This window comes from Penicillium vulpinum, assembly GCF_028829585.1.
Source record: "Penicillium vulpinum strain IBT 29486 chromosome Unknown utg000004l_segment0_segment0, whole genome shotgun sequence".
NCBI classification, from domain to species: domain Eukaryota; kingdom Fungi; phylum Ascomycota; class Eurotiomycetes; order Eurotiales; family Aspergillaceae; genus Penicillium; species Penicillium vulpinum.
Window position 1 is genome coordinate 1721349 of NW_026643244.1, and position 25103 is coordinate 1746451.

General features: G+C 47.3%; 9 protein-coding genes across 9 annotated transcripts; 2 read left to right on the plus strand and 7 right to left on the minus strand.

Annotated features, from left to right (window-relative positions):
- Positions 1 to 134: 134 nt before the first annotated feature.
- On the minus strand, positions 135 to 1499 carry N7479_009206 (uncharacterized protein; the record flags this gene model as incomplete). The annotated part of the gene is made up of 4 exons (XM_057256899.1): positions 135 to 423; positions 477 to 1131; positions 1187 to 1337; positions 1395 to 1499. The coding sequence occupies 4 exons, from the start codon at positions 1497 to 1499 to the stop codon at positions 135 to 137; spliced, it is 1200 nt and encodes a 399-aa protein (XP_057104357.1).
- A 1510-nt stretch (positions 1500 to 3009) lies between these two features.
- Positions 3010 to 7254, minus strand: N7479_009207 (Ankyrin repeat-containing domain protein; the record flags this gene model as incomplete). Its single annotated transcript, XM_057256900.1, has 4 exons — positions 3010 to 3254; positions 3360 to 3583; positions 3669 to 3789; positions 3849 to 7254. 4 exons carry the CDS (start codon positions 7252 to 7254, stop codon positions 3010 to 3012), a joined length of 3996 nt encoding a protein of 1331 aa, XP_057104358.1.
- Positions 7255 to 7278: 24 nt separating this feature from the next.
- Positions 7279 to 8226, minus strand: N7479_009208 (ankyrin repeat-containing protein; the record flags this gene model as incomplete). The annotated part of the gene is made up of 1 exon (XM_057256901.1): positions 7279 to 8226. One exon carries the CDS (start codon positions 8224 to 8226, stop codon positions 7279 to 7281), a length of 948 nt encoding a protein of 315 aa, XP_057104359.1.
- A 2116-nt stretch (positions 8227 to 10342) lies between these two features.
- On the minus strand, positions 10343 to 10576 carry N7479_009209 (uncharacterized protein; the record flags this gene model as incomplete). The annotated part of the gene is made up of 1 exon (XM_057256902.1): positions 10343 to 10576. One exon carries the CDS (start codon positions 10574 to 10576, stop codon positions 10343 to 10345), a length of 234 nt encoding a protein of 77 aa, XP_057104360.1.
- Positions 10577 to 11049: 473 nt separating this feature from the next.
- N7479_009210 (uncharacterized protein) lies at positions 11050 to 12312 on the plus strand (the record flags this gene model as incomplete). The annotated part of the gene is made up of 3 exons (XM_057256903.1): positions 11050 to 11651; positions 11710 to 12112; positions 12166 to 12312. The coding sequence occupies 3 exons, from the start codon at positions 11050 to 11052 to the stop codon at positions 12310 to 12312; spliced, it is 1152 nt and encodes a 383-aa protein (XP_057104361.1).
- Positions 12313 to 12943: 631 nt separating this feature from the next.
- Positions 12944 to 14377, minus strand: N7479_009211 (uncharacterized protein; the record flags this gene model as incomplete). Its single annotated transcript, XM_057256904.1, has 2 exons — positions 12944 to 13722; positions 13792 to 14377. 2 exons carry the CDS (start codon positions 14375 to 14377, stop codon positions 12944 to 12946), a joined length of 1365 nt encoding a protein of 454 aa, XP_057104362.1.
- A 1316-nt stretch (positions 14378 to 15693) lies between these two features.
- Positions 15694 to 16240, minus strand: N7479_009212 (uncharacterized protein; the record flags this gene model as incomplete). The annotated part of the gene is made up of 2 exons (XM_057256905.1): positions 15694 to 15988; positions 16101 to 16240. 2 exons carry the CDS (start codon positions 16238 to 16240, stop codon positions 15694 to 15696), a joined length of 435 nt encoding a protein of 144 aa, XP_057104363.1.
- A 1501-nt stretch (positions 16241 to 17741) lies between these two features.
- rpt3 (proteasome regulatory particle base subunit RPT3) lies at positions 17742 to 19300 on the minus strand (the record flags this gene model as incomplete). The annotated part of the gene is made up of 6 exons (XM_057256906.1): positions 17742 to 17760; positions 17817 to 18480; positions 18534 to 18820; positions 18883 to 18981; positions 19047 to 19088; positions 19143 to 19300. 6 exons carry the CDS (start codon positions 19298 to 19300, stop codon positions 17742 to 17744), a joined length of 1269 nt encoding a protein of 422 aa, XP_057104364.1.
- Positions 19301 to 21791: 2491 nt separating this feature from the next.
- Positions 21792 to 24731, plus strand: N7479_009214 (putative ARID/BRIGHT domain protein (SWI1); the record flags this gene model as incomplete). The annotated part of the gene is made up of 1 exon (XM_057256907.1): positions 21792 to 24731. One exon carries the CDS (start codon positions 21792 to 21794, stop codon positions 24729 to 24731), a length of 2940 nt encoding a protein of 979 aa, XP_057104365.1.
- Positions 24732 to 25103: the final 372 nt, after the last annotated feature.

Sequence of the window (25103 nt, forward strand, 5' to 3'; positions counted from 1 at the left end):
AGTAATAGGCGAATGAAGTGTGCTATGAAACCATACGTTGAACCCAAAAGCCACATGTATATACGAAGCAATCTCTTGGTGTTACCTGGTTCTTTGATATTCACAGCTCACCGGGCCATCGAGCATTGGGACATTTATTTGGCCTTGGCCAGACCAACGGCGTTGTTACCGACATCATAGACACTGTACCAGCGGCGCAGGAAGGCATCACCCAAAATAGCAAGGGGACCCACGGGCTCAGGGAAGTCCATGCCCATGAAGCTGCTGATGCAGGAACCCTGGACCTCCAGGATGTAGTCGTGGGGGCCAATGGTGAACTTGTGACCGCCCAGGGTGAAAGTGAGGTCGGGCAACGAGTCGCGCTTGTCACAATCGACACTGTACTGACCAGTGAAGCCCTTGGTGGCGCCAATCTCCTTGTTCCTGTGGAGTGAGTCAGCAAAGAGGTTACAAAAACAAGCGAGAGATCAACTTACAGAAGCTCGGCCATGGTAGAGGGCAGGGCAATGAGGGAGGTACCAGTGTCCAGAATGACACCAGTGTTGTCAAGTTCAGCAACATTGTCACCAAGGGCAATGGAGTTGAGCTCCACCTCCCAGTACGCCTTGCGGCGGAGAGGGATCTTGATCAGCTCACCAGTGTAGTGGCTCTTGTCAATGCCACCGAAAGTGGCCTCGGAGTTGTCGCCATCCTTGTTGGCATCGCCAAGGTAGAAAGCAAACACAGGCTCATCCACGAGCTTCTGGTTGATCATGTGATAGAAGGGAGGAACCATTCCGTTCACAGAGATAGTATCATAGCCGAGGCCGAGAATACCATCAAAGCGACCGAAGGCAAAAGCCAGACCAGGCTCATTGGTAGCTTCAGCGAAGTCCTGTCCCTCGACTTTCAAGTCACCAATCTGGAGGGTGTCTCTAGACACGAAGCCGCTCAGGCTGCCAGATCCATAGCGAATCTCGAACTCGGTGCCATTCTTCTTATAAGTGCTCGAAGAAGAAGAGTCATACTTGCTGTGAAGGAAGCAGGCGATAGAGCTGCACTGCGAAGAAGGGACCCACAGGTTGGAGCTACCGGTGTCAAGGACAACCTTGAAGGTCTGGGGAGGAGTACCGATCTGGATCTCGGAGAAGTCTGCAAGGGTCAGCATCATCGTTCAGAATCTAGATTTTCAGAGTTCATATCATACACTGAGCATTCAGGAAGTTGTCAACCAGCACGCCATGGCCGCTAGCAGGATTTAGGGAAGTGTCGTGGAACAGGTCCTGGTGCTTCTCAGGACGAATGCCCATGTACTTCTGGCCCAGGTTGTGAACATGAGCATCGATGTTGTGGGTGCTCTATTAATTAATTAGTTTCCGGGATATTGTTAGGGCAATGGCGATATTGGATCATACCAGTTGCTCAGACAGAGGGACCTTGTTGAGCTTGAGCTTGTGAACCTCGGCGGCGGCACTGCCCAACAGAGCCGAAGCCGTTAGGAGGGTGAATGACTTCATCATTCAAGATAAAAGAGAGTTGTAGATGATGGATGCAAACAAGAGAATGACTTGGATGTGAGAAGGAGAGGGGAGATAAGGGTAGATGGTAGATGGGGAAGAGTGGAGGCTGGAGAGACGATGACGGAAGCAGGAGGGTCACACTAACCCCCTTTGGGCGATGGGCCTCATGACATGGTTCTCAGGAAAGGTACCCGGGGCCGGGGATTCCAACTTCCATTTCCTACGTACGCCGTACGGAGTATACAAGGAATATTTTATGTTTCTCAAGACATTTACCCATATGTTCACTCTCTATACTACACTCGGTGCAAGACTCGGACCTGAGCAGGGAAAACGTTTTGGGCTGGTGCCTGGGCGTGGTTAGCGCCATTGACGGAATGGTCGGACTGGTCGGAAAACATCCCGCGTACCTGGCAGCTCCAGCATTGCTGAAGTGGCAAAATGCTACACTCATGATGTTGTTATACAGGAGAGTATCGTGCCCTACTGTGGTAGGCCATAAAGTTTTGGATGTGTACGGAGTATCATTGTAAACTTTTAGGATATGTTTCCGTAGTCCGTCTAGCCCGGAGACCGAAACTGTCTAGAAAATACTCCGCTCAGTGTCCCTCAAGAGAGCGCGTGCCCTTCCAATATACTGTGCAGCTACCTTACAGCGAATTTCAATGAGTGAATACCACCAAATAGCGGTGGGGGGATCGAGTACAGTATCCATATTATCACAGTATGAGTACGGACAAGCAGCATTAAGCCTACAGGAGACTCAGAAAATAAGCAACTCTCACTTGGTTCCAGGATATAGTATGTAGTTAGTACCATACGGAGTACAAGGATCCTAGTCGATGAGATATGATGTCACGTGAATGAACATGTTCGGACTTTTCAAAGGAAAGCCAACCTCCTGACAGCAGGCTCAATGGGTGTCCTTTTGGGGGTACTACGCGCCATTTATCAAGCTAGGCATGATTTCTCCAGCCATACGTGGGCCCAATAAGATTTGAACCTGAACATATGTATTTGCTTCATTGCAGACCGGTCTCCCGCGGTCTTCTGATGTGTATGTCGAAATACTGCGTTGAAATACTAAGTGAAAACAGGGTTTGCATAATCCTTAGTGCCTGAGGCCAATAGCTTGGCATCCACATCAAGCTTTATACCTCTATACTGAACTTAGAAAGCACGCAAAGAAAGGGGTCAATATTAAAGCAGAGCAACGTTGGAAGCAATGGGCTTACTGGTTATATAAAAACTACTCTGTATACTTAGATGCTATAACTAGAACTATCCACTGGACACTATACGATCCTTACAGAATCTTATCTAGTAGTAGTATATCATACTAAAGCCTTGCCTCCTACGAGTAAGTAAAGCGATAAATATAGGAATGGACAGAACGGTAAGTGTATTTCCCGCTAGCAACTAATAATATGAAATAATACGTAGATGATAGGATGTTCATTATTCTCAAAGGAGGAGCAGAATTTGTTGGAGCAAACACCCCAATTGAGCCTCACTCCATGATGAAATGTCTTCTCTGAGCTCGTCGTTGGCGCATCTTGGAGGCTGAATTTGTTGTGTCAAACTCTTGCGGGATAGACAAAAGAGATTCTGAATGTTCAAGTTCATATGGCCCTCCAAATACGAACGGCTTGCTCTCATCGTCTCCGAAGTTCACTATGACGCTACTCCCGGGGCTTCTTATGTCGAAGCAAATAGCAGGATAAAGCTTTCCTTTCACACCTCGAAATGCAAGACCTATATTCCAGGTTTAGTCAATTACTCCGGTAAATTTGAGTAGATAACATAAGTGCAACGATTAATCCTGTGGATAGGAGTAAGTCAATCTAGGGGGAAACTCACCTAGCGATTTGCCATTTCTCGTGTAGAATGTCGTCCCCTGATTGGGGTCAAAGCAGCAACCAATGGTGTCGCCAATGGAATAGTCCCCCTTTCCGTATGGTCTCCCCTTTCCATATCCTGCAAAGATTTTTCCGTCATCCCCGTGAAAGCCCCACGAACCTGAATCCCAGCCAAGCATTCTATGGAGCGGCGCTTTCTCGTCACAGAATCCGATACCGATGACGCTGTAAACTCGAATTAGTTTCCGATTACAATGGTTTTCCTCTTTTTCTTTCTTCTTTTGATGACGAAAATCGAGATTTCACGCACTTTTTCCTCGATTTTTTGGTTATGGTAACCTCAAAATAGAAGATGCCTTTGCCACTCATCGGAAAATCAGCCCGCACGACACCGAAGCTTTGATTTTCATAATCGGCAATAAGGGGGCCATCTGAGAGCTTGATTAGCATCTTGGTAAACTGGTAGCAAAGCTGGACTGTCTTCACATACCCACGACAATCACCATTTTTCCGTTACTTCTAACATCCAAGCATATATGTTTGTCTTTGGGATGCAAGTGGGACGGAATGTGAGAGATGTCTGAGGAGTCAACAAGGTCATCATCATCATTTGCCCCAGCACTTCGAAGTTTAAACTCAATATCAGAAAGATCTTGTTGTTTTGCAGTGAACAGAGCAGACCATCCATCCGGAGACGGTGTGTTCAGGTTGACATTGCAGTCAGTAAGCAGCGTTTCCACGAACTTGCTATTTTTCACAGCAACCGCGGCTCGAACAGCATCTGCGGCGAGGCACTCGAATGATCCAGAATCTTTCACAGCCTGAAGAACTATGTCGAAGACTTCCGTGTTGTTTGTCAAGCATGCCCAATATAGTGGGCTTCGGCCTCGAGCGTCCAACTTAGTCAGTGTGGATTGATGCCGAAGAAGCGTTGATAAATTCTGTAGGTCCTTGTTCAGAATGCAATAGACTAAGGCTGATTTTCCTCCATCGTCTTGAAGGTCTGGATTGGCCTTCTTGGACAACAGTTTCGGTACGGCCTCACGCCACAGTTCTGCAGCAATGATGAGTGCTGTTTTTCCATTTGTGTCTTGTGCATCAAGTTCGATACTTTCATACCCCAACAAAAAGTCCAAGACTTCTTCCGCTCTCTTGATTATTGCGATCATAAGTAGTGAGCGCCCAATGGAATCGCGCAGGCGTACGCGGCTCCTCTCTGTCCCCACGAGAGCCTCAATGATGCCTCGAACCTTTTGTCCAGCAGCCATAAGAAGCACTCCGGGAATCTTCGGCACCTCGATTGTGGGATCTGCCCCGTGACCAATTAGCAACTTGATGGTATCAAGATTACCCTCACGAACTGCGACATGAAGTGCGGAGCCATCCTTCGCGTTAGTATGGTTTGGGTCTGCTTTATGTCTAAGAAGTAGATCGGCGACATCGCTTTGGTTGTTCGATATGGCAAACATCAATGGAGTCTGATTCTGCGCATTAGAGATTTCTATCCCAATTCCCTTGCTGAGCAGCAGCTGCACAATGTCTGCATTACCACCGGCCGCTGCCGCACATAGTGATGTTCCCCAGCGACTGCTTATCTTCGTCAAATTTGCACCGCATTCGACTAGCATTTCCACTTTTTCAATTGCTTGTGTGCCATCTTTTACACTCAAACATGCAAAATGAAGCGCAGTGGTCCCATCTTCATCGCTGGTGTCGCAATTGAAACCACCATCAAGCAAGCTTTTCAGGTCCTGTGCCTTACCAAATTGGGAGATTTGATGGATAGCGGCCATGTGTAGAGCCTCATTCTGCAGAGCTTGTGGAATCATCGCCTTGATAAGGGTATCACATGTTTTTTTATAGCCATAGAAATTAGCGAGAGCGAGTGGTGTTTTCGAATCTTCAGTTTGTATAAATGGGTTGGTACCGGCATCGAGCAATGCTTGGGTGATTTCAGGAGAGTCATACGCTGCATGAAGTGCGGTCCGGCCGTCATCATTTTGAAGATTCAAGTCTGGAGGTGGTGACCAGCTTAAGAGAGTATTCACAGCTTTCAAAGCACCGCAACAGGCTGCTCCGTATGAAGGTGTGTCACCAGTGTTGTCCTGAGTATTGATATTAGCGCCTTTCTCGAGTAGAGCTCGTAGAACATTCGGAGAATCACTTCGCGCAGTGAAGAACAGCAAGTTCGAGTAATAATTTGCTGTGGAATTAATGTCTGCATCAGCATTGAGTAGAGTTCGAGCCACTTCTAAATGATCGCCTTCAGCTGCGTAATGTAATGGAGTATTCTTCCTTGCATCGCGGAGATGAGCGCTCCAGCCATGTTCAAGAAATGATTGCACTAGGTCGTGATATCCACGCAGCGAGGCCACGTGAAGCGGACCTTTGTAAACTTCTATCTCGCGAGCAGCTATTTTCTCATTCTCATTTTCAAGGATGTGTAAAACCACGTCTTTATGGCCTTCCTCGACCGCTAGTGAAAGGGGGGTGTTGTGGTAGTTGTCTTCTGCATTTAAATCCGCCATTTCAGACTGCAGCTGTTGAAACACTTTCAAGTGGCCCTTTTGGGCCGCGAGATGCAACGGCGTTTTTCCTTCTGAGTCTCTAGCGTTGATGTCGGCCTCCCAATTAATCAGAGATTTCGTCATCGCAATATCATCAGATTGCGCCGTGCGGTGCACCATAGTCCATTCTTCATCTTCTTTCATATTGATATCAAAACTTGAGATTCCCAGAGGCTGTTCCACCGCCGCTTGATAACCGTTATCGATTGCCTCATGCAGTGCGGTTTGCCCCTGTTCGTCCCTGATGACAGGCCAAGTCTCGGGTTCTGCTCGCGGAGGAAGCTCTGTCGAGGTAAAAGTATTCCCTTTTGCTGCAGCCTGATAAACAGCCCAACTTCCTTCCCTCTTCCCGGGAACCCTGGGTGGATGTAGAAACCATTTCGCGGTGCCTCGATGGCCACTTAGAGCTTCAGAGGCCAAGAAAGGAAGTGAATCATCTTTCGAAAACCACAATTTATTATCAGTGTTACTGGTCCGCTGTAGCGGCTCTTCCAACCCTGCCGGATTGTCTCGCTGAGCTGCTAGATCCACAGGCGTATATCCCTTTGCATTGCATACAAACAAGTCCTGCGCCCGGTCAAGAATCATTCTGGTAATTCTTGGTTCCCCAGCTTCTGAGGCTACATGAAGAGCATTTTTCCCATCTAGAGCCACTGCACTAGGTTGGGCACCCTTATCGAGCAGCAATCTCACAATTTCGCTTGAGCCGGCATGAGCTGCAGTTTTCAGCGCATCATATCCTGCGTCATTTGCCAGATTGATGGATGCTTCAAACTGTAAAAGTAACTCCACCATCGGCACCTGCCCGGTCATGGCGGCGAGATGCAATGCAGTGAGCCCCTGAGGCCCCTTCCTGTCAACCTTGGCATGATTTTCCAAAAGAATAGTAGCAATCTCAGGGGACCCAACCAAAACAGAGTAGTGAAGGGGCCCGTAGCATCCTTCATTATCCGCCTGGTTGACGTCTACTCCGACGCCGATTATATCCCTCACAGCACCAGAAGATCCAGCCTTGACACTCAAGGTAAGTATATGGGAGGATATACCAGTAACATGCTCGAGAAGAGCACCTACAATCCCTTCATGGCCATGCATAGCTGCAATATTGAGTGCATCGTGCAGTGTGGAGTGGGCCTGCTCGGCCGTTGGAATTATGGAGGCATAATGTGTCACAAGCCCATGGAGTCCAAAGCGGGCAGCAATTTGAAGGGGCATCTGTTCTTCCTCGGTCTCAAAAATTTGATCCTCTTTCTTCTCAACAAGTTCGTTATACCAGGTCACCCAAGTACTGCGAAGTTTCTCGTTAGATAGGAACCGGGCTGCTCGCATGGTGGACTGGCTCGTCTCACTCTCCTAGCAATGCTGAGGCCAATAAAGCGTAGCATAATGAAGAAGGCCAAGCCGAGGGTCTGTAGATTCATATGTGAGATTCTTGCCCAACTGCGGTAGAACAAGCTCGAGATAAACCAGACAGTTGCTCAGCAAAGCTTCATGGCTAAATGATGGGCAGAGCCGCTGGGCAATCATAGAGCGACACGCCTCATCAGCAAATATTTGATCATCATCGGTAATTTGAATCCATGGGCCAATGGCCTTGCATGTATCTCCAATGATATCGCAAGTTGTACGATCTGATAGCGTTTCAAACGCCTCAGCTTCCCCAAATCCATCGAGGGCCACAGCAACGGCAAGTTCGGTAGGGCACAGAGGCCTCGCCGCATACACTACCCAGCCTAAGGTAGCCTGAAGCCAGTGGCCATCTTGGGGCTCGATTGTTTTAAGACTTGCGTCAACCCAGCTTTCTAGTGACGTTGGCAGGGTGTTAGTCAGGCTGGCCATTGTTGATCTTCCCAGCGACTCAGGTATTCCCTCCCAGCCCATTCTTGCTAAACTTAACAAGTATACTGTTGGAACCTTAGATATCGCCTGAATCAATGACCATTCATGCATGTACCATTGAGGTCTGTCTTGCAGGAGACGGCAGACGATCAACTTGTCAATATCTGCACGCAGAGTTTGGAACCAAGCTTCATTTTCCGGAGAAAGAGGTTCATTGCTGAATGTCGGATCACCCCCCGGCGGATCATCTTCCAGGATAAAAGCTATTTTCACAGAAGCTGACAGCGCCCTTGAAATATTCTGGACATGTGCTAAAAGCTCCTCGGCACAAGCCTTATGTATCTGCGGAGCATAAATCTGAAAATAGACGGAAGCATCGTCAAGAACCTCCAGGAGGCCCAGAAAAAGGGTTTGGAGATTTGATTCTGATAGAGGCGTCAACTGGACCAACTCTTTGCACATGGCTGCTGTCCGAGAAAAGACCCTGGGTTGTTGCAAGAGTATTTGGCGGCATAGAGACAGCCAGACTGATCGTTTAGTGACAGGTCTAGTGTGGTAATGGTCAAACGCATAACTAAGAGACACACTATTCTCTCGATTCTGCCCCATCATGTTTGACAGGCAGTATACAGCAGTAACGTAGCCAAAGCCCGCTGGGGTTCGAATGTAATGGGCCTGATTGCTCGACTCGGAGGTCTGTTTCCAATCATCGAAATTGAATGCATCCCTCTCCAAGATCAACGGAGTGGCATATATTGGAGCAATGTGGCCTGCACGTACACGACAAGTATCTGAATCTTTCAGACACCTTGTCTGCAGATTCATTCTTTCCTCGACTTCCTCCGGATAGCTTGCTATTGATTGGAAGCTATCAGATGTTGCCCTGGAATAAACTAGGGACCTGACTCACAGCTGGTACTGGTATTTAGATGCGTCTCACCCATCTCCCTGATTTTCCCCCATAGTCTGTCAGTTGCATCATGGTCATCATTTTCCCCAGAGTGCCAAATGCCATCCACAGCAAAGGGTATTTCAATGACACTTTCATCAAGCGACTGCTTTGTTTGCAGGTTCCGTATGCTCTGCGTCACAAAAATATCAGATCATGAGTTTCTCTCGACTCTTCTCGAAGGTCACCCAATAAAAAGAATTATAATGTCATACCGGGTACAAGGGTGAATCAGCATTTTGCCGTTCGATAGCAATGATGGTCCGCATTTTCTGGCTGATCATTGCACCGTCCATTTCAACAGTGTCAAAAGAATCGAAAATATTTCGCAGGAAATCAAACAGCTCTTCAGTAGGTCTTGAACTGTAATCAACTAACAAGTTCATAACTTGACCTGGCCAGAGGGTAGTATCAGACGGCCGGTTAGGGAAGCCAAGGTAGACCTGAGCTGTCAGTTAGCACATCTCTCTCCTGTAACCACCACGACGGTTGAAGGAAAGGTTTCTAGATACAATTCCGGCAATATGAGAGGAGATAGCATCAAAGCATGCTCTTTCAGCGGCTAAGGCAATGATCTATATAAGAAGTTTCATGCTCAGTTCTCGATAAGTAATGCAACTCCGCTGGGGTTTTTCCGTTTACCTGTTTGATCAGAAACCCTCCCAACTGGTAGCCCAAGAAAACGATGGGTAAATGTTTCTATCTCAGTCTCTGTAAGATCTCTGCCGCGGGAAAATCAATTGAGAATGAGGGGCCTAACCGAATCATCTTTCCTATGCAGCAAAAGATCTTCGATCGTTTGCTGTGCCCTCTGACGGGCAAACTGTGGTCTAGAAAGCCCCTCGGCGTCTCTCTCTAGGAATTTGAATTGACTGATCAAGGCACCCGGGAAATTTTTGGAGAAAAACTCGGTGCGTTGGCTGTCAGAGACAGATGGGGGAATACCATGGATCCATACCAAGCTACCAATGAATCAGTTGTTGTCTCAAACATCCGGGCGTTATCCCTATCCAACTGAGCGACTTACTGGAAATGTGGCCCCATTATGGTGCGTTATAATCCGTCGAGAGATAATACTCGTTCTGCGTCTGTCAAAGGTGTGATGAATATGCCCATGGGTTGTCAGAAAGCGCTTTAGGAGACAAGCCGAATGAGATCGTCTCCCAATATTTAAGCTGGGCTAGGACCTGTAACATCAAAAGCTCTGAAAAGGAGCTACAAGCTTTGTGGGCTCCACATGGCACATATCGACGTACCATTTTGCTGCGTTAGCGCTTACTACTATGTAACTAGTCAAATGAGGCGAAACCTGAGATGTGCCGGTATCACAAAGTACAATGTATGACTCAAACAGTAAACGGGCTAATAAACACACTAAGTGTTTTTGGACTCCGACTTGAGTTTATCTGTATGTGAGAGATATACTAGTACATACATAGAAATGCTAGTGTGTGACAGCCCCGGCACCTGTAGTCCACAGCGATATTCCTAAGATCTACTCCGTACTCCGTAATTGATAAACCTTTAGTAGAAGTGCCTATTTTTAGACCGAAATCAAATGCAATAATAATTAATTACATTTGTTTTTTTATCACTTTGGACTAGTATAGATAGAAAAGCCATAAACCATCATGGTTTCCGGTCATCAAAACCAGCCCCAATTGCCGGTTTTGCGGTTTTTGGCGCAGCCGAAACTGTCCAGAAAAGGAACTTTTCCTCGCCGTATGTCTTTGCTGCAGCCGCAATGCTACTCTCACTCAGATAGTCAAGATCGATTATCTTAGCGCCGGTTGCTTCAAGCTGCCCGCGTGTATTATTAGCAAAATTGCCCCATATTTCATTGTGGTCGGAATTGACCTGCATCATGAAAAAGAGGCGTCAGATCTACTCCGTAGTCTCTGCTCCGATAGTGCCAGAAACATCCCATCCATGTTCTTGTATAGCCTATCACCAAGCTCCTCAACTCTATATTCAAGAGTAATGACGATGCGCGGGAATGTGATAACATACCATCTAGCATGGCCATTTAGTCTGGTTACGATAAAATGAGGCAATGGCCTTCCTAGGATTCCTATCAGTCCTCCACCGATTAAGACCCGGTCATACTACCCCTGGGCATTCCAAACATCTCTCGGTGCGAGTCAGCGGACTGAAACGCAAAATAAAATCACGTGATCCTCTATAACATCATGGTTGCTCTAGCAACGATACATCGGTTAGAGGGTTCCCAACAACTCATCTTGTCCAGATTTTGACTTAACATACGTCCTTCGACGAGAGGGAATAAAAACAGTAAACTTTGGGATATACTATGTTGTGTTCAATCCACCCTGATGATGTGTGCTGGGCAAAACGTCGCGATATTGTCCTGGATTGAGGAAGTTGCGAGGAGCGTGCCCAAAACCCCGCCTAACACTGATCGGTTTGATAAGCTGGTGAGCAACCTAACGACGCCTTTTTCAACGCCAGTGATTCAGCACAAACGCAAAAGGTCATTACCTGGAACCGAAAATTCGATGCCACAGCCAGATCCTTCGAAGAGACCCTATCGAACTAGCTCCGAAACAGCATCTACCATTTCCGTCCGTCTACCTGACGATATCACCTCTTTGGCCCCATCAAGTTCCGCAGCTAGTCGAGGTAGCAGGTCTCGTTCATCTAGTCCATCACGCGTAAAAGCAGAACTAGCCGCCGCCACTCCACGGGTCGTCTACGTACATGAGTCTGCCGACCCGAAAAGCGTCGCTGCGAGTCAGCTACTGGCAACTCTAACACAAGGCTCTGAATTCGGCCCAGACGAAAATGTTGCTCAGAAAATCTCAAACGCATCGTGTCAATGTGCTACTGAACTGCGCAGCGAAGGTTCCTGGTTGAACAAGGTCGCACTGCCGCTGTTAGAGGGAGCCATTGCAGAACTGCCGTTAGAGTGTTGGAGCATGTGTGTCTTAACCACAAAGACACGTATACCCTACTGCTTTGTTGCTAATCTCTTGTAGTCAAACAGAGTCCGTTGACCCTCAGTACCAACCTCGCTACACAGCCCGCGATACATACAACCACAAAGTGGACCTAGTTGTCGGTCTACCTGTGGACTTTTGGAAAGTATACTATGAGCAGGCTGGGCTCAATACACCAGGGAAATGCTTCAGCCATATGTCCCATCCGCACACTGGGAAACGTATTCTGGGCGCCGGTTTTGAGATTAAAGCCGCGGACGAAAACTTGGTAGAGGCGCAGGTCCAGCTTGGGGTATGGATGACAGGACTACTGATGTGGGCTTTCGCACAACGCAAGAGTGTGAAAAACTTACCTCCACTTATTGGCTGTACTACTGTTGGAGAGGACTGGAAATTCTATATTGCAATCGGGGTCGAAGGGTCTGGAGTTCTGGAAGAAGTAGTAAGTAATACACTTCAGTGTCTGTTTGCAATGACTAAATTTTGTTTCTTCAGCGTATCTGGGGTCCTTTATCTGACTTGGATGGCCGCACCACAAGTGTTAAACATACCATATCTCTTTTGAGAACACTTCGCCGAGTCATGGAATACACAATTGGGCAGTACAAAGAAATTTTTCGAGCCGTTACTTTTGAGGCTTAAAGATGGTCTTCAATTACATGGGCTTTCTTTCGTTTCGGCCTGGCCAGCCAGGGAAGAAACTTGATGTCCTCTCTCAAGCCTTTAGGTTGCACAAATCACCCTTAGCGGGAAATTACCTTCGCAAGATTCTCTATTTATACATGATGGGATAAGGAGACCGGACAATTATTGGAATAAGCTGGAAGACATGCAATATATACGAGCCTATACCACGAGCCACGTTCATTTTCAATTAACATGTTGTGTTGGCATGCTAGATGAAGAAAAATGAGGGTTTTAACTCCTACTGTATAACTTGACGCATAATAGTTATTGCTTGGCAAGGCCAGCCAGCCTTGCTATTGTAAGTAATTTTGACTCCTTAGCTGGGCTTCTCACATAACACGCCTTCGGCGCGTTTTCGGGGCTTTAATAACCCTTGCGGTGGTAATTCCAGATATATTCTGAGATGGGGAAGATAATTCAAAGAACATAACTTTCGATCAATAAGACAGAAAAGAATGGACAGCGGTATTAACACAGTGGTTAGTTACTTCACTCAGAAGGGCCTCTTCGTAAGTAAGGACAATCGTCATCACCACCACTGCATCGTAGGTTCAACGTACAACACATCCCAGGGGAATGATCAGCATCATCCACGGCCCCGGCACTCCCCAACGTGAGATTTTTCAAAGTCTGGTACTGCCCATCTCTCCATCCACTCGCATTTTAGAATATCCCGCGCAGTTAACCGCTTTTCAGGCTCAAAACATAGCATTGATCGTAACATATTCATAATAGCAGCTTTCTCTTCTACGTCAAAACCGGGGATTCCAGCCTGTTGTCGTGGGAGTTGAATGTGCTTTTCAAAGCGGTCTTCCCAAGACCTCACCTGTCGACCTTGATTTGGTTTTCCACTTTCATCGAAATATCTGTGGCGCGCTGCCCATTTCTCCCACCACCGTAGGGGTAATTTCCCTCGAGTATCAACCTGTTCGGCTGTGATATCGTCCGGCGTGGCCAGTATATCCTCGAATAAGGGGCGCTGGCCGAGTATTATCCATATCGAACAGGCGAGTGTCCAGATATCAGCTGAAAAGGAAAGGCCACATTCTGGATCAAACCGGGCTTCAGGCGGCGTAAAGGATATAGGAGTGTGCGAGCTATATCGGTACTCTATAGAGGGTCTGTATGCCTCTCCAAAATCACTAAGTAAGACTCTAGATTCTGGAAGGGAGAATTCCTCTGAAGCTTTTCCAAGCCAGATCGGAGGGACGACGCTAGATGGAATACTGGACTCCTTAATGGGCTGCCCATCAAAACGAATGACTGGCTCTAACGTGGGCGAACCGTATTTTTCGTATAACTCCTCAATTGAGAGCTGATCGAAATCGGCTGGGAGACCTAAAAGAATATTGCCGGTATGAAGGTCTAGAATAGTTATTATATAAGCATATAGTTATAAACCATCCACGGATGGTATAAAGAATGGTGACTAACCTCCATGAGCAACTCCTTTACTATGGATATACTGGACGGCTAGTAAGAGTTGTACAATAAGCGAGCGAGCTGTGCTGGCCTGAAAGATGCGTTTGTATGACCCTTCTTTCGCACTAGACACACTGCACATAGCTAATGTTGTCACGTAGCAAGGGTGGGTACCATTAGGGCCATGGAGGATGAATCTGTCTTTGATAGAGGGTATCATCGAACTCCCTAGGTGATCAAGTGGAGAAGAGTGGTTGAGACAATTGAGGACATCAGCCTCTCGATCGTTTGACTCCGCCGTTCTGACGTGGTTGAGGTAATTCAGGACATCAACCTCTCGATCGTTTGACTCCGCCGTTCCGACTTTGACTGCCACGTATGTATTAGACTGGGAATCCCGGCAGAGCCAGGTGGTTGAATAGGCTCCGTAGCCTAGCTTGTGGGCGACTCGGTATCGGGAATGAAGAACATCTCCTATCAGGATAGGATGATATCCACCAGGCTGGTACTTTTCAAGTCTCTCGACTTCTTCTATCGGCACATATTTGAAGGGGAGCGGACCAGACTCAGCACTAGACGAGAAGTTCTTAAAAGCCATGAATGGCATGCGTGCAAGTCCACCAACAGAAGTTTTCCAAGAACAAGGATAGTAAAGCAACGAGGGAAATGTTCGCTGGATAAACATCTGACATATAGAGCTTCGTTGACGAGCCCAAAGTGAATTTTGTGACTTGATCACGAAGACCCGGATAATGTGAGTCCAGTAAATGATTGAGCGGTAAAAGGCGGATTGATTATGCCCACTACCAGATCATCCTTTGAAAGGGGTAGTTTGCCTGTAGCTTGACGTATTGGGTGTTCAGTAGGTGATAGATTGGCGTCTAGAGCGCATGGAACCTCCAGAGGTCGTCGGTAGGTAGGTAGGTACCCGTATTGTCTTAGTCAGTCGCCGTAGCGACCGCGCGAACAAGGTGGCTAGGGAAATCAAACGGAATGTTTCAGATTCCAGCAGAGCAACACCACCAAGCCACAATCCCCATATGGTAGGACACAACTTCCATTGGATGACCCAAAATCACTGGAGAGGAGAATTCGGGAAACTATAAAGTATACATCCAAGAAGTGTGTGCCAAGCCCCTAGTACTAACCAATTAACTACCAAAAACTCATTTGGAAATTGAGCTCTTTACAATTAGTTCTGCTGAGACTATCTCCGAAATATAAATGCAGATAGCCCTTTTGTATCTAGATCGCGATATGTATCCACCGTGCGTGCGCTTCTATCAATTTTCTGAGTATTGGATCATCTTTGAATACTTAACGTAGTCACTAGCGGTTCTATAATCCCACGCAAAGCCTAACTTGTAGGCCTCGTGCTTGTAAAATATGAGGTACGCGTAGTTCACTCGTGGCAGTGGGCCCTGGGAAATAACAGTGTGTAAAATGGTGAAGCTGGCTTTGCAATTCTCACCCAAGTAACAGTCCATTCTGCTGCTGCAGTGTCAATAAAATAATGTTCACTGTTGCTCTGTTTTGACGGCAATCAGTGGTTCGACAATGTATATTATGGCACATACCATTCAGCGGTATCTACACATGTATGTTAACTCTCTAAGATGACAAAAATTCCCAATTTCAACCTTGCTTGGAATAGACATGCTGACAATAACATGCACATATGTATGCTACTCCAATTTCCACAGTTATGTGGTCTTCTGGGTAAATATCCTATAAATCCATGTAGTTGTCTTTATTTCTGACAAGCTTTACTAGCCATCTTATCTACCATTCTTGGATTCTCCGAGCACATTGTAACGCGAATTTGCAGGCTGCAGCTATCACCACCAACCAGCGTTGGGTTTGTGTCGACCAGTTGGTACCCTGCAGGATCCAAATGTTTCGGTAATCCAAACTCTAAACACTATCAGCATTTGGGAAGTGGCCATATCCAATCTCCGGTGCAACATCTAAGTCTGTTTCAGAAGGCCATACTGGCTTTCCATTCGACTTCAGACGGGAGTCTGGCTTCGGCCCCGAATGAGTCGCTTGAAGGAAAGTCAAGTCCCCTTTTCCCTTGACGTAGCCATGAGAAGCAAAATGGGTATTGTTGGTAAGCTGGACGTCGTCTTTGAAACAGAGAGTGACATGCCAACCCAAGGGATCAGGCTTATGTACACCTCCTTGACTGGTACTGGAGTGCTCGTGAGATCTGCGAGTGTACATTAGCAAGATCTTCTCCAAAGACCATGGTCACAAGTCTCTAAAGCTCTGTTCATGTTTGTAGCCACTATTATGATCATTGTGCTGAAAGTCCTTCTCACCTGATGAGGATGGCCTTGGGGTAGAGTTTCCTGTCTCTTGCAGTCTGGTAGGCAAGGGCGACCAAGTCTCGCAGCCTCTGTTGATTTTCAGGGAGCATTCCCCGGTAGAAGTAGTATTTCACAATGTTGATGGTCGACATAGGAGGCCAGTGAGTTATTTATTATAGGACTATATCTTATAGCAGTATATAATTGACGAGATGTTGGCTAGTTCAATTGGTCACTGAGAAAAGCAGTTGGGAGGTAAAATTCACCACAGCTGTCGAGGGGCTTTATAAACATGAGGAAATCTTCTGGGCTGAACCTTTTTATACAGACCTATCACATCACAAGTCAGCGGCCAGCCACAGAAGAGACGCGAGGAGACCAACGTTGCATAGCGGGGCCCAACCAACGACGTACAGGTTTGCACAGTTGACAAAATACCCTCATTATTTGTTTCAAAGCCCTCCCAGGAATCTGGTGACCCGATATTCGTCAATAGCGCAACGTATGTATCTTATGAATGGGGGAAGCGCCACAAATACTCACGTTCAACTGTATCAGCACATATTTGACTACTGCTTGTCAGAATACTTACGGGAGTAATTTTCCTAGTTTGCTATCAGGTTCTCTCGAGATACATGGTTGGGTATCACAAATGACTAGACCAACCACACAGTTCAATATCATATATCAACATTGACCCTCATGTAGACTGTGCAGGTTTCCTAATGTGGGATCTACGCATAAATGGGCACACTCCCTATTAGGCAATGCAAGGCAGATAAATCACACCGATCAAATGGCCCATGGTCCTTTAGACATGACTTGGAACAGGGTCTTCCAGTAGTATAATCCCGTCCCCGGCCGAACATTAGCAAGGATCATCGCCGGTGGGAGCAGGCGCTTTAGGATGACTCTCATTGTGCAGCATATTGTATTATCATCACATCTATGGGCTGACCTACCCCGCTTTATACTATGGTAGTACACCACAGTTATATACGCTAATACCACACTAGCAATTATCAAAATCTCCATCCATCTTCTTAGACTCTCAACGACTATATCTCACAAAAGCAAGCGTATATTCCAATTCGAAGGCAGCGGCAATGATTATATAGCCTTTCTTAAGATTTAGCTTTCAGCTGCATTAAAGCAAGGAACTAGTTAGGCTTTCATTGGCTCAGCAACTTCGCTATGGGATACTCTAGCGACTACATCATCAATTGATAGTTTAGACTGGACAATGTGCCTATGTATTGGTGATACCAGCTTAGCGGGTCTCCAGCGGCTTCGATATGGATATAAATAGGTAAATGGTTGCATATTCAAGTTGTTAGGCCGGAACTAGGGGGTTTCAAGCTAGGAAGCTTCCCTCTTATATTAGTGTTCCTACATATCTAAATGTATCAAAGAATGCCAACTCGACACATATGCTCAAGCAAATGGTCCATGAGCAGGGGTCGTGCTACCAATCTACTATCTACATCTGCAATCTACATCTACATCTACACTCTAAAAGATTAAACGGACACCATAAAGATCGAATCGTCCAAACATTGTGACACATGGCGCCTGCATATTATTGATAGTACAACTGGTGAGGGAGACCAAGTTTCTGTCGCTACTACCTACGTTCCCGGGGAACTCAAGCATTTACCGGTAGAAGTCAGGACTGTAATAAACCAGTTAGTGATATAGCAAACCCCAAAAAGTGAACAAGAAACGTACCGGTCATCATCCTGTCCAGTCTTGACCTGGACAGCATAAGCATCTTCAAGGTCAGATTGGATAATATTGTAACGGTTTTTGCGGACAGCCCGTAGACCGGCCTCCTGCATGATAGCAGCAATGACAGCACCAGACAATGGGTCGTTGCGCACGATCAGGGCGTCGAGATCGACCTCGGGTGACAGTGACATCCTTGCGGCGATAGTTGTGAAGATCAATCGGCGCTCACGTCGGTCACGCAGGTTGGGGAACTCGATCTTTCGGTCCAGACGACCAGGACGCAGCAAAGCCGGGTCCAGGGTGTCAGCTCGGTTGGTGGCCATGATGACCTTGACGTTGCTGGTTTGTTCGAAACCGTCCATCTGGTTCAGCAACTCCAGCAGGATACGCTGAACTTCACGATCGGCACCAGTCTGGGCATCGAAACGCTTCGTGGCGATCGCATCGATTTCGTCAATGAAGATAATGGCTGGAGAGTTCTCACGAGCCATTCGGAACACATCACGGACCATACGAGGTCCCTCTCCTAGATATTTCTGTACAAACTCTGATCCGTTTACACGAATGAAGCTGGCAGTTGTGCTGTTGGCCACGGCTTTCACCAGCATGGTCTTTCCGGTTCCGGGGGGACCATAGAGCAGGACACCACGGGGAGGGTCGATACCTGCAAACTGTTAGCGGTGCCATTAGCCGCACTGGATCTTCATCACTACCCACCGATTTGCTTGTAGAGTTCGAAATGCGTCAAAGGCAGCTCGACGGCCTCCCGAATCTCCTGTTTCTGCATATCCAAACCACCGACATCTGCGTACGTCACATCTGGCTTCTCGTTCTCACCCAGCATCGCAATAGAGGAGTCAGCCTCGGGAGGAAGAATATCGACAAGGGCATTGGAGTGACGGTGAAGGGCGACCGAGGATGAGGGCTTCAGCTTCTCGCGGTCGAGAGTGGAGAGGATACGGACGACGTAATTAGAACCCGTCGAGCTTTGCACAATGCCGGTGCTGGAGATATGAATTAGCAAATGACCATCTCGCCTTTGGACCTAAAATACGGAGAGGCATACTTTTGATCGATTGCCTCCATAAACTGTCCGATGACCAATGGCACACTCTGTATGCGCTTGATCTCTTCTTGTGCCCGAACCAGCTCTCGCTTCAAGCTCCTGTATTGAACGATGGAAGTTAGGTACTGATACAAATCTTCAATGACAGAATCCAATATGCATACCTCTGCTCATCCTTGATGTATTCCTCCTGCAGTTGGATATACCTGTGTTCGACGTCAGTACAGATTACACCATCCAACAAACGTGGTCAGACATACTCGAGATGTCTCTGTAGCCTTTTGAGAGTAGCATATTCATCATTTCCATCAGCCCCTGTGCCATCGAGGGAATCCAAGTTGGCAAGGGCGTCAAGCGCACCTGGCTTGGTAAGAGGCGTGACGTTGTTCGCCGGGTTCTCCACGGCAACGTCTCCCATGGTGGATACTTTGAATGGCGAGCAAGATAATAAAGGAGAGTATATGTATCAGCTGAAAATGAAAGAGAAATGTGATGTGCTTTGAAGATGGTTTGTGAATAACGCGCTGTGTGAAGGGCTCGGAGTTGAGCCATCTGGAGCTTTCGATGCTATGGGCCCGGAAGCTTATCCATCACGTGATGTCAATCAGTGGTCTTGCCAACAGTTTCGAGATTTGGTAGTTCCAACCCTGGAATATTTAGAGATATGAAAAATGCATTGTTAGTTTCATAGCTGATTGTTTTCTATATTACAGTGTACATATATATGGTTTACTCCATCATCAATCCATCTTTTGAATTTTAGAATATATTATATATTGTGGCAATTAGCGATACGGTACTACCAAATCAAGCGCCCGTCAACTTGCAGTGCAAATCTCACCTAGAACTATGAGATAAATTAGATAGAACCTTGAAAATTCTTGATATTTCTGATCACAATTCTCCCTATACCTTGTCTGGATACCAAATATACACACCACTCTGGTCTTGGGTGGGTGTATCAATCTAAATCTTTCGTCAGACGCCAGCGGCTACTGCGGGATATGTAGTCCTGGAGCCAATGACAAGGGGTCTCAGGCTTATTTGCCCGGGGTATTTGTTTCGTTTACTCCGTAGTGGGATGTAGGATGCACGAAGCATGTCAGTTTGGACACCTGATCAGGTCCAACTCAGGAGAATATCCTATTTTGGACCACCATGTACAAAGACTTTTGAGACAGTTACGAGCATCCTTGCCATTCGAGTTAGCCATAACCTCAAGATTGCCCCTCAAAGCCCTACATAAGGGAAATGAAGAAAAGTTGATCCAATCATCTCTAGCGGTGGAGTAGGCCGGGACAACGGTAGGTGGGACAGGTACCAAAGCCGTCATGATTTCCCATGCGGATCGAGTCGGATCCTTGCACGGGGTTCACTGGGAGACCCAGATCATTCCATTCTTAGTTATTGACCTCGAATTTTTGGTGACTCCGGAGGATTGGGCGCGCATCAACGTGATTATCAGACGCTAGTCCGAGCTTTATATAAGGAGAACCGCCCACTGGTCACCGTCACGGCTCTAGATCTTTTTTTTTTTTTTTCTTTTCCCTTTTATTTCTTTTCCCCTTCCCCCAGATTTTGGTCTGGAAAGACTCCCATTTTTCATGGCAATATTTTTTCCCTTTGAAATTTATGGACTGGGTGGCTGACCTCAGATCTAAATTGGGTTGAAGTGTATACGATCTAACCTGACTCGGCCACCTGGGCAGACCGTTGGAATGGATCATCGTTTACATTGAAATACGAGGGGAAGATGGGGGGTTTTAATGGGAAATTTCTCTTGGAAATAGATTTCTAAGAGATTCCCCAAGAGGTTTCCTTCATATTCACTCTGTTCTCTAGCATTTCCCATTATTTCTTGTGTGGCTAGTCTCTTCCATATGCGGGTTGAGGCTGGCAACACCCGCTCTGAACGGGAGGATAACAAAACCAATGGGAAATCCAGACTAACAAGGGAAAAAAAAGAAACCGAAAAAAAGAGAGAGAAAAGAACCAAAAGATTAAGGGAAAAAAACCCCCTGGACAAAAAAAAAAGAGACAAAAGAAGCAGAAACTAACAATATAGTAACACAAGTTAACAGGCGTGGGTGATTTACCAGTGAAAAGCTCTGACTGTCAATTTTTCCCTCATTCTCTTCTCTCCACTTCCCCTTTCATATCCCTAACTGAACGGATCTTGTGAACTGATAGGTACGCCATTCTTATTTCTATTTGCTTTGCTTTTTTTTATCGTTCTACTCTATTATTATTTACTTGTATTGATATTATTTGGTTGTGGCCACGCACCCCCCTTCTTTTTTTTTATGCCTTGTTCTGTAACCCCCATTTGTCCCTGGTTTACTGGAGGAGCTTTCCTACTATTATTATCTTGGCTCTTTGAAGACCAAGAGTGACCTTAACTTGTCCATGATTTGCTAACATTTTAGCCAGCCTTCTTACCTACCTTTCCCCCTTCCCCCCGGTCATCTTTAACGCCTTCCCTCCATCCTCCGTGGTTTGTTGCCTTAGGCTTCTATCCACGTGACCTCACCTGGCCAACCTCTGTCCCCCTTCATATCCCCCCATCTGCCAATTCCGGGACCCGGCTTCAGTCATCCGTTTAAAAAAAAGCGGAATTTAAGTCACTCCAGCCTTATCGGTATGTACCTCATTCTCTCCCCTCCTTTCCCCTCATATTATCTCCAATATTTTCTATCCATCCCCACCTTCTCTTTGACGTCGCGACCGGGTCTGCGCGCGCGCGACCCCAAACATCGCACCTCCGACGCGTCCACATGATATTCCATCATTGGACCAAACCCTACACTTCTTTGATTGCTATATGATATATTTGCACATTTTAGCGATGGTACATCCAATGTTCAAATGCTGACCTGTCCTAGGTAAATGGGTTGGCAAAACCGCTCGACATGAATGCCTGGCTTGCCGACGCCTCGAATATTCCTGGCCAGGATAATGGCGCCTTCCATCCATCCACTATAGATCCCTCAACTGCTTTCCTTCATAGCTCCCCGACTCCCCAGGATCCATCCCAATTCCAGCGCATGTTCAACAATGGCGTGCCGCGGAACGCTTCCCCAGGCTTCCACAATCCAAACCAAGTGATTCCGTCAAAGCGAGCTCGGCCAGAAGATGGCATGCCCATGTCTCCAAGGCCAGCACCGGGTGGCGTGACAGGGTCACGATCCCAAACCCCTCACCAGCCATTTCCAGGTTATCAAGGACCGGCCAATGGCAATCCGCAATTCCCGCAACACCCAACGCCATATCAGCATCTTCAGCAAGGAGCATCTCCGAATGTAACGCAGTCACCCAGTATGCAGGATTTTGATCAACAAAGCGCTCGTATGGGAACGGCTTCTCCGAGCCCCTTCTCGCCCGCTGGCCCACATGCTGGACCCCATATGTCTCCATCGCAATCGGACCACGGTAGCCGTGTGAATACGCCTCAGAATGCCAACTTTATGCAGGCGCAGCAGTTTGGTGGAATGACCTCGGGAGCCCCTCAACCATCGATGCAGGCGCAGTTCAATGGCATGCAACAAGTACCCCAAGGCTACCATCAAGCTTTAGCAAATCAACAGCAGCGGCTGCATGCCATACAGCAACAGCGCAATCCTGCAATGGCTGGACGGCCGGTTCCAGGAGGTATGAACCCGATGGCCAATCCTCAGCAGCCCATGGGAGGAATGAGACAAATGCCACCAAACATGCAGTCCAACATGCCTAAACCCAATAACCCGGAAGGATTCCTGCGCTCATTGCAAAAATTCATGATGAGCCAGAATCTTCCCATGGATCCAAATCCTATAGTCAGTGGTCGTCCGATCAACCTTGTTCAGCTCTACGCTACGGTGATGAAGATGGGAGGATCAAAGAAGGTTACAGCAACAAATATGTGGTCAGCAGTTGCACATCAGCTGCAATTTCCCCAAATGCAATACCCTATGGCCGCCCAGGAGATCCAAGCTCACCACTCAAGGAACTTGGCTCCTTATGAACAGGCCTTCATCAGCTCACAACAAAAACAAATGGCGGACCAAATGCAGCAGCAACAACAACAACAACAGTTGCAACAGCAACAACAGCAGCAACAGCAACAAGGCGGGATACCGCGGCAGCCTAGTCAATTCCAGTCACCTTCAGTGAAGCCCAATCCAGGCTTTGAGCAAGCTCAGGCAATGGCACAGTCCCCCCAGAATAACATGTCAGTTCATAATAATGGTCCAGGGAACCCTGTGAATGGATTTGCTACGCCGACACATGCGCGAAGCCAAAGTAGGCCGGCTCAGGCCGGACATCGGTCAAGCATCTCGAGGACGTCACAACCACCCGTCTTACCCACCGAAGTCACTACCGGACAGTTTGTGGCTCCTTCCCCGCAATCTGGGAAGGGCGTTACGCCTGTTCCGGGTCAACCGCAGCCAGGACAGCCAGAACAAAAGCCAGAGCAGCTAGTAAAACGACCTATTGAGGAAACATACAAACCTATGGTTCTGACAGGAAGTCGCTTCCATGGGCCTATTGCCGTTGATGAAATGTACCAGATTGGCGAGGATATCTCGAGGCTAAAGCCAGATGTGCCAGCCTTTGCAGAATTAGGAGTTGTTGATATTCACGCGCTGACAATGGCGCTCAAGTCCGGGATCTACGCCGAGATCCGGGTTGCCTTAGATACCCTCACCACACTTTCTGGTGAACCATCTGTTCAGATATCATTGGAGAATTGTGATGACTTGGTAGAGAGCCTGATCGACTGTGCTGAGGATCAGGCTGATCTCCTAGCACAACACACTTTGGAAGAGTCAGATACTATGGTTCTACGTTCTTATGATGAAGTCACACGGGATTGCCAGGCTGAAAACACATCGCTTGCAGATGTTCCCGAATTTGGAAGTCTCGAGTACGAATTAGATCGGGCCGTTGATCGACTCATCTGTATCACCACTATTCTGCGCAATTTCTCGTTCAGCGAGACGAATTTCTTACCTCTTGGCATTCCTCCTGTCGCCCAGCTGTTTTCCTCCGTCTTTCGTTACATGGGAACTCGCAAGAAGTTCCTACGCACAAGCCACAACACGCTAGACTTTATGAAGGATGCAGTGATCTTGTTGAGTAACTTGGCGCATGTTGTTCAAATCCCCGGCAAGGATGAAGCACTAAACCTGCTGATTTTCCTGTTGGCGTTCTCACCCGAGCCTGAACCTATATCACCCTCCGGGAAAGTGATGTTCACTACATTCAACTCCTCGGTTGATCGATACACACCAGCTGCTGTCGATGGGCTTGCCAAGATGTTGGCTAGAGATGACCCAAACCGAACTTTCTTCAAAGCCATATTCTCTGGTGATGGGGCTGCACCCCCGCAGCCGGAATTGTTGACCCGCGCGTTTGGCCTAGCCATTTCTTGTGTTCCCGACAAAAAGCCCATGGCTGTCGTGGATGCACGAAAAGTGTTTTTGATGCAAGGTCTTTTGTCGGCCGATGTCCTCACCACATTCGCAGATGGCGCTCTTGCCAAAGCATGGCTTGAGTCAGTCGACGGGTTCGCTGTCCATCTCCTGCGACTTTCTTGCGCACTGTGCACGGAACGCATCCCACAAATCAACATGCGACAAAGAAGTCAAGCCGAAGCTGATGCATACGCCTTCAGCTCTATTGTCAACCGAGGACTGGGGATTCTACGTCGACTTGCCGAAAAATCAAAGCAAGTCGATAACGCCTCCCCTCTCAACATCCCATCCGGAATCCTTCCTAGAAAAGAGAGCCTGCTAGGTGCACTGCTCCTCCCCAACATCGACGGTGGTGTCGTTCGCCAGCTCCTCACATATGCTCGATTGGCGGAGTAAATGATATCTGTATGAACCTCTAATGCGCTGGTGACAGGTTAGTTTCGTAGCTAGTCCCGCCTGGGGGGAGTCGGATCCTCTCCCACTTAGCATATACGACAATCTTGATTTTCTCTCATGTCATTTGTACTCATGTCGACTGTCAGTCTTTCTATTCTTAACTTTTGGGCGCTGGTGGGTGATGGGGATTTTATTTTTTGTTCTCGTGAGATAGCGTTCTGTTCTGATTCGGTGTACAATGCTCAAAATACCCTCGACGCAAATCGAGAGATACTTGCATCATGACCAATTGACCATTGCTTCCATTTAAAGTCGTAAATATTAGCTTCATGGCTTAACACAGGTTCGTAGTTGGCGTCAGCCACATCAAAG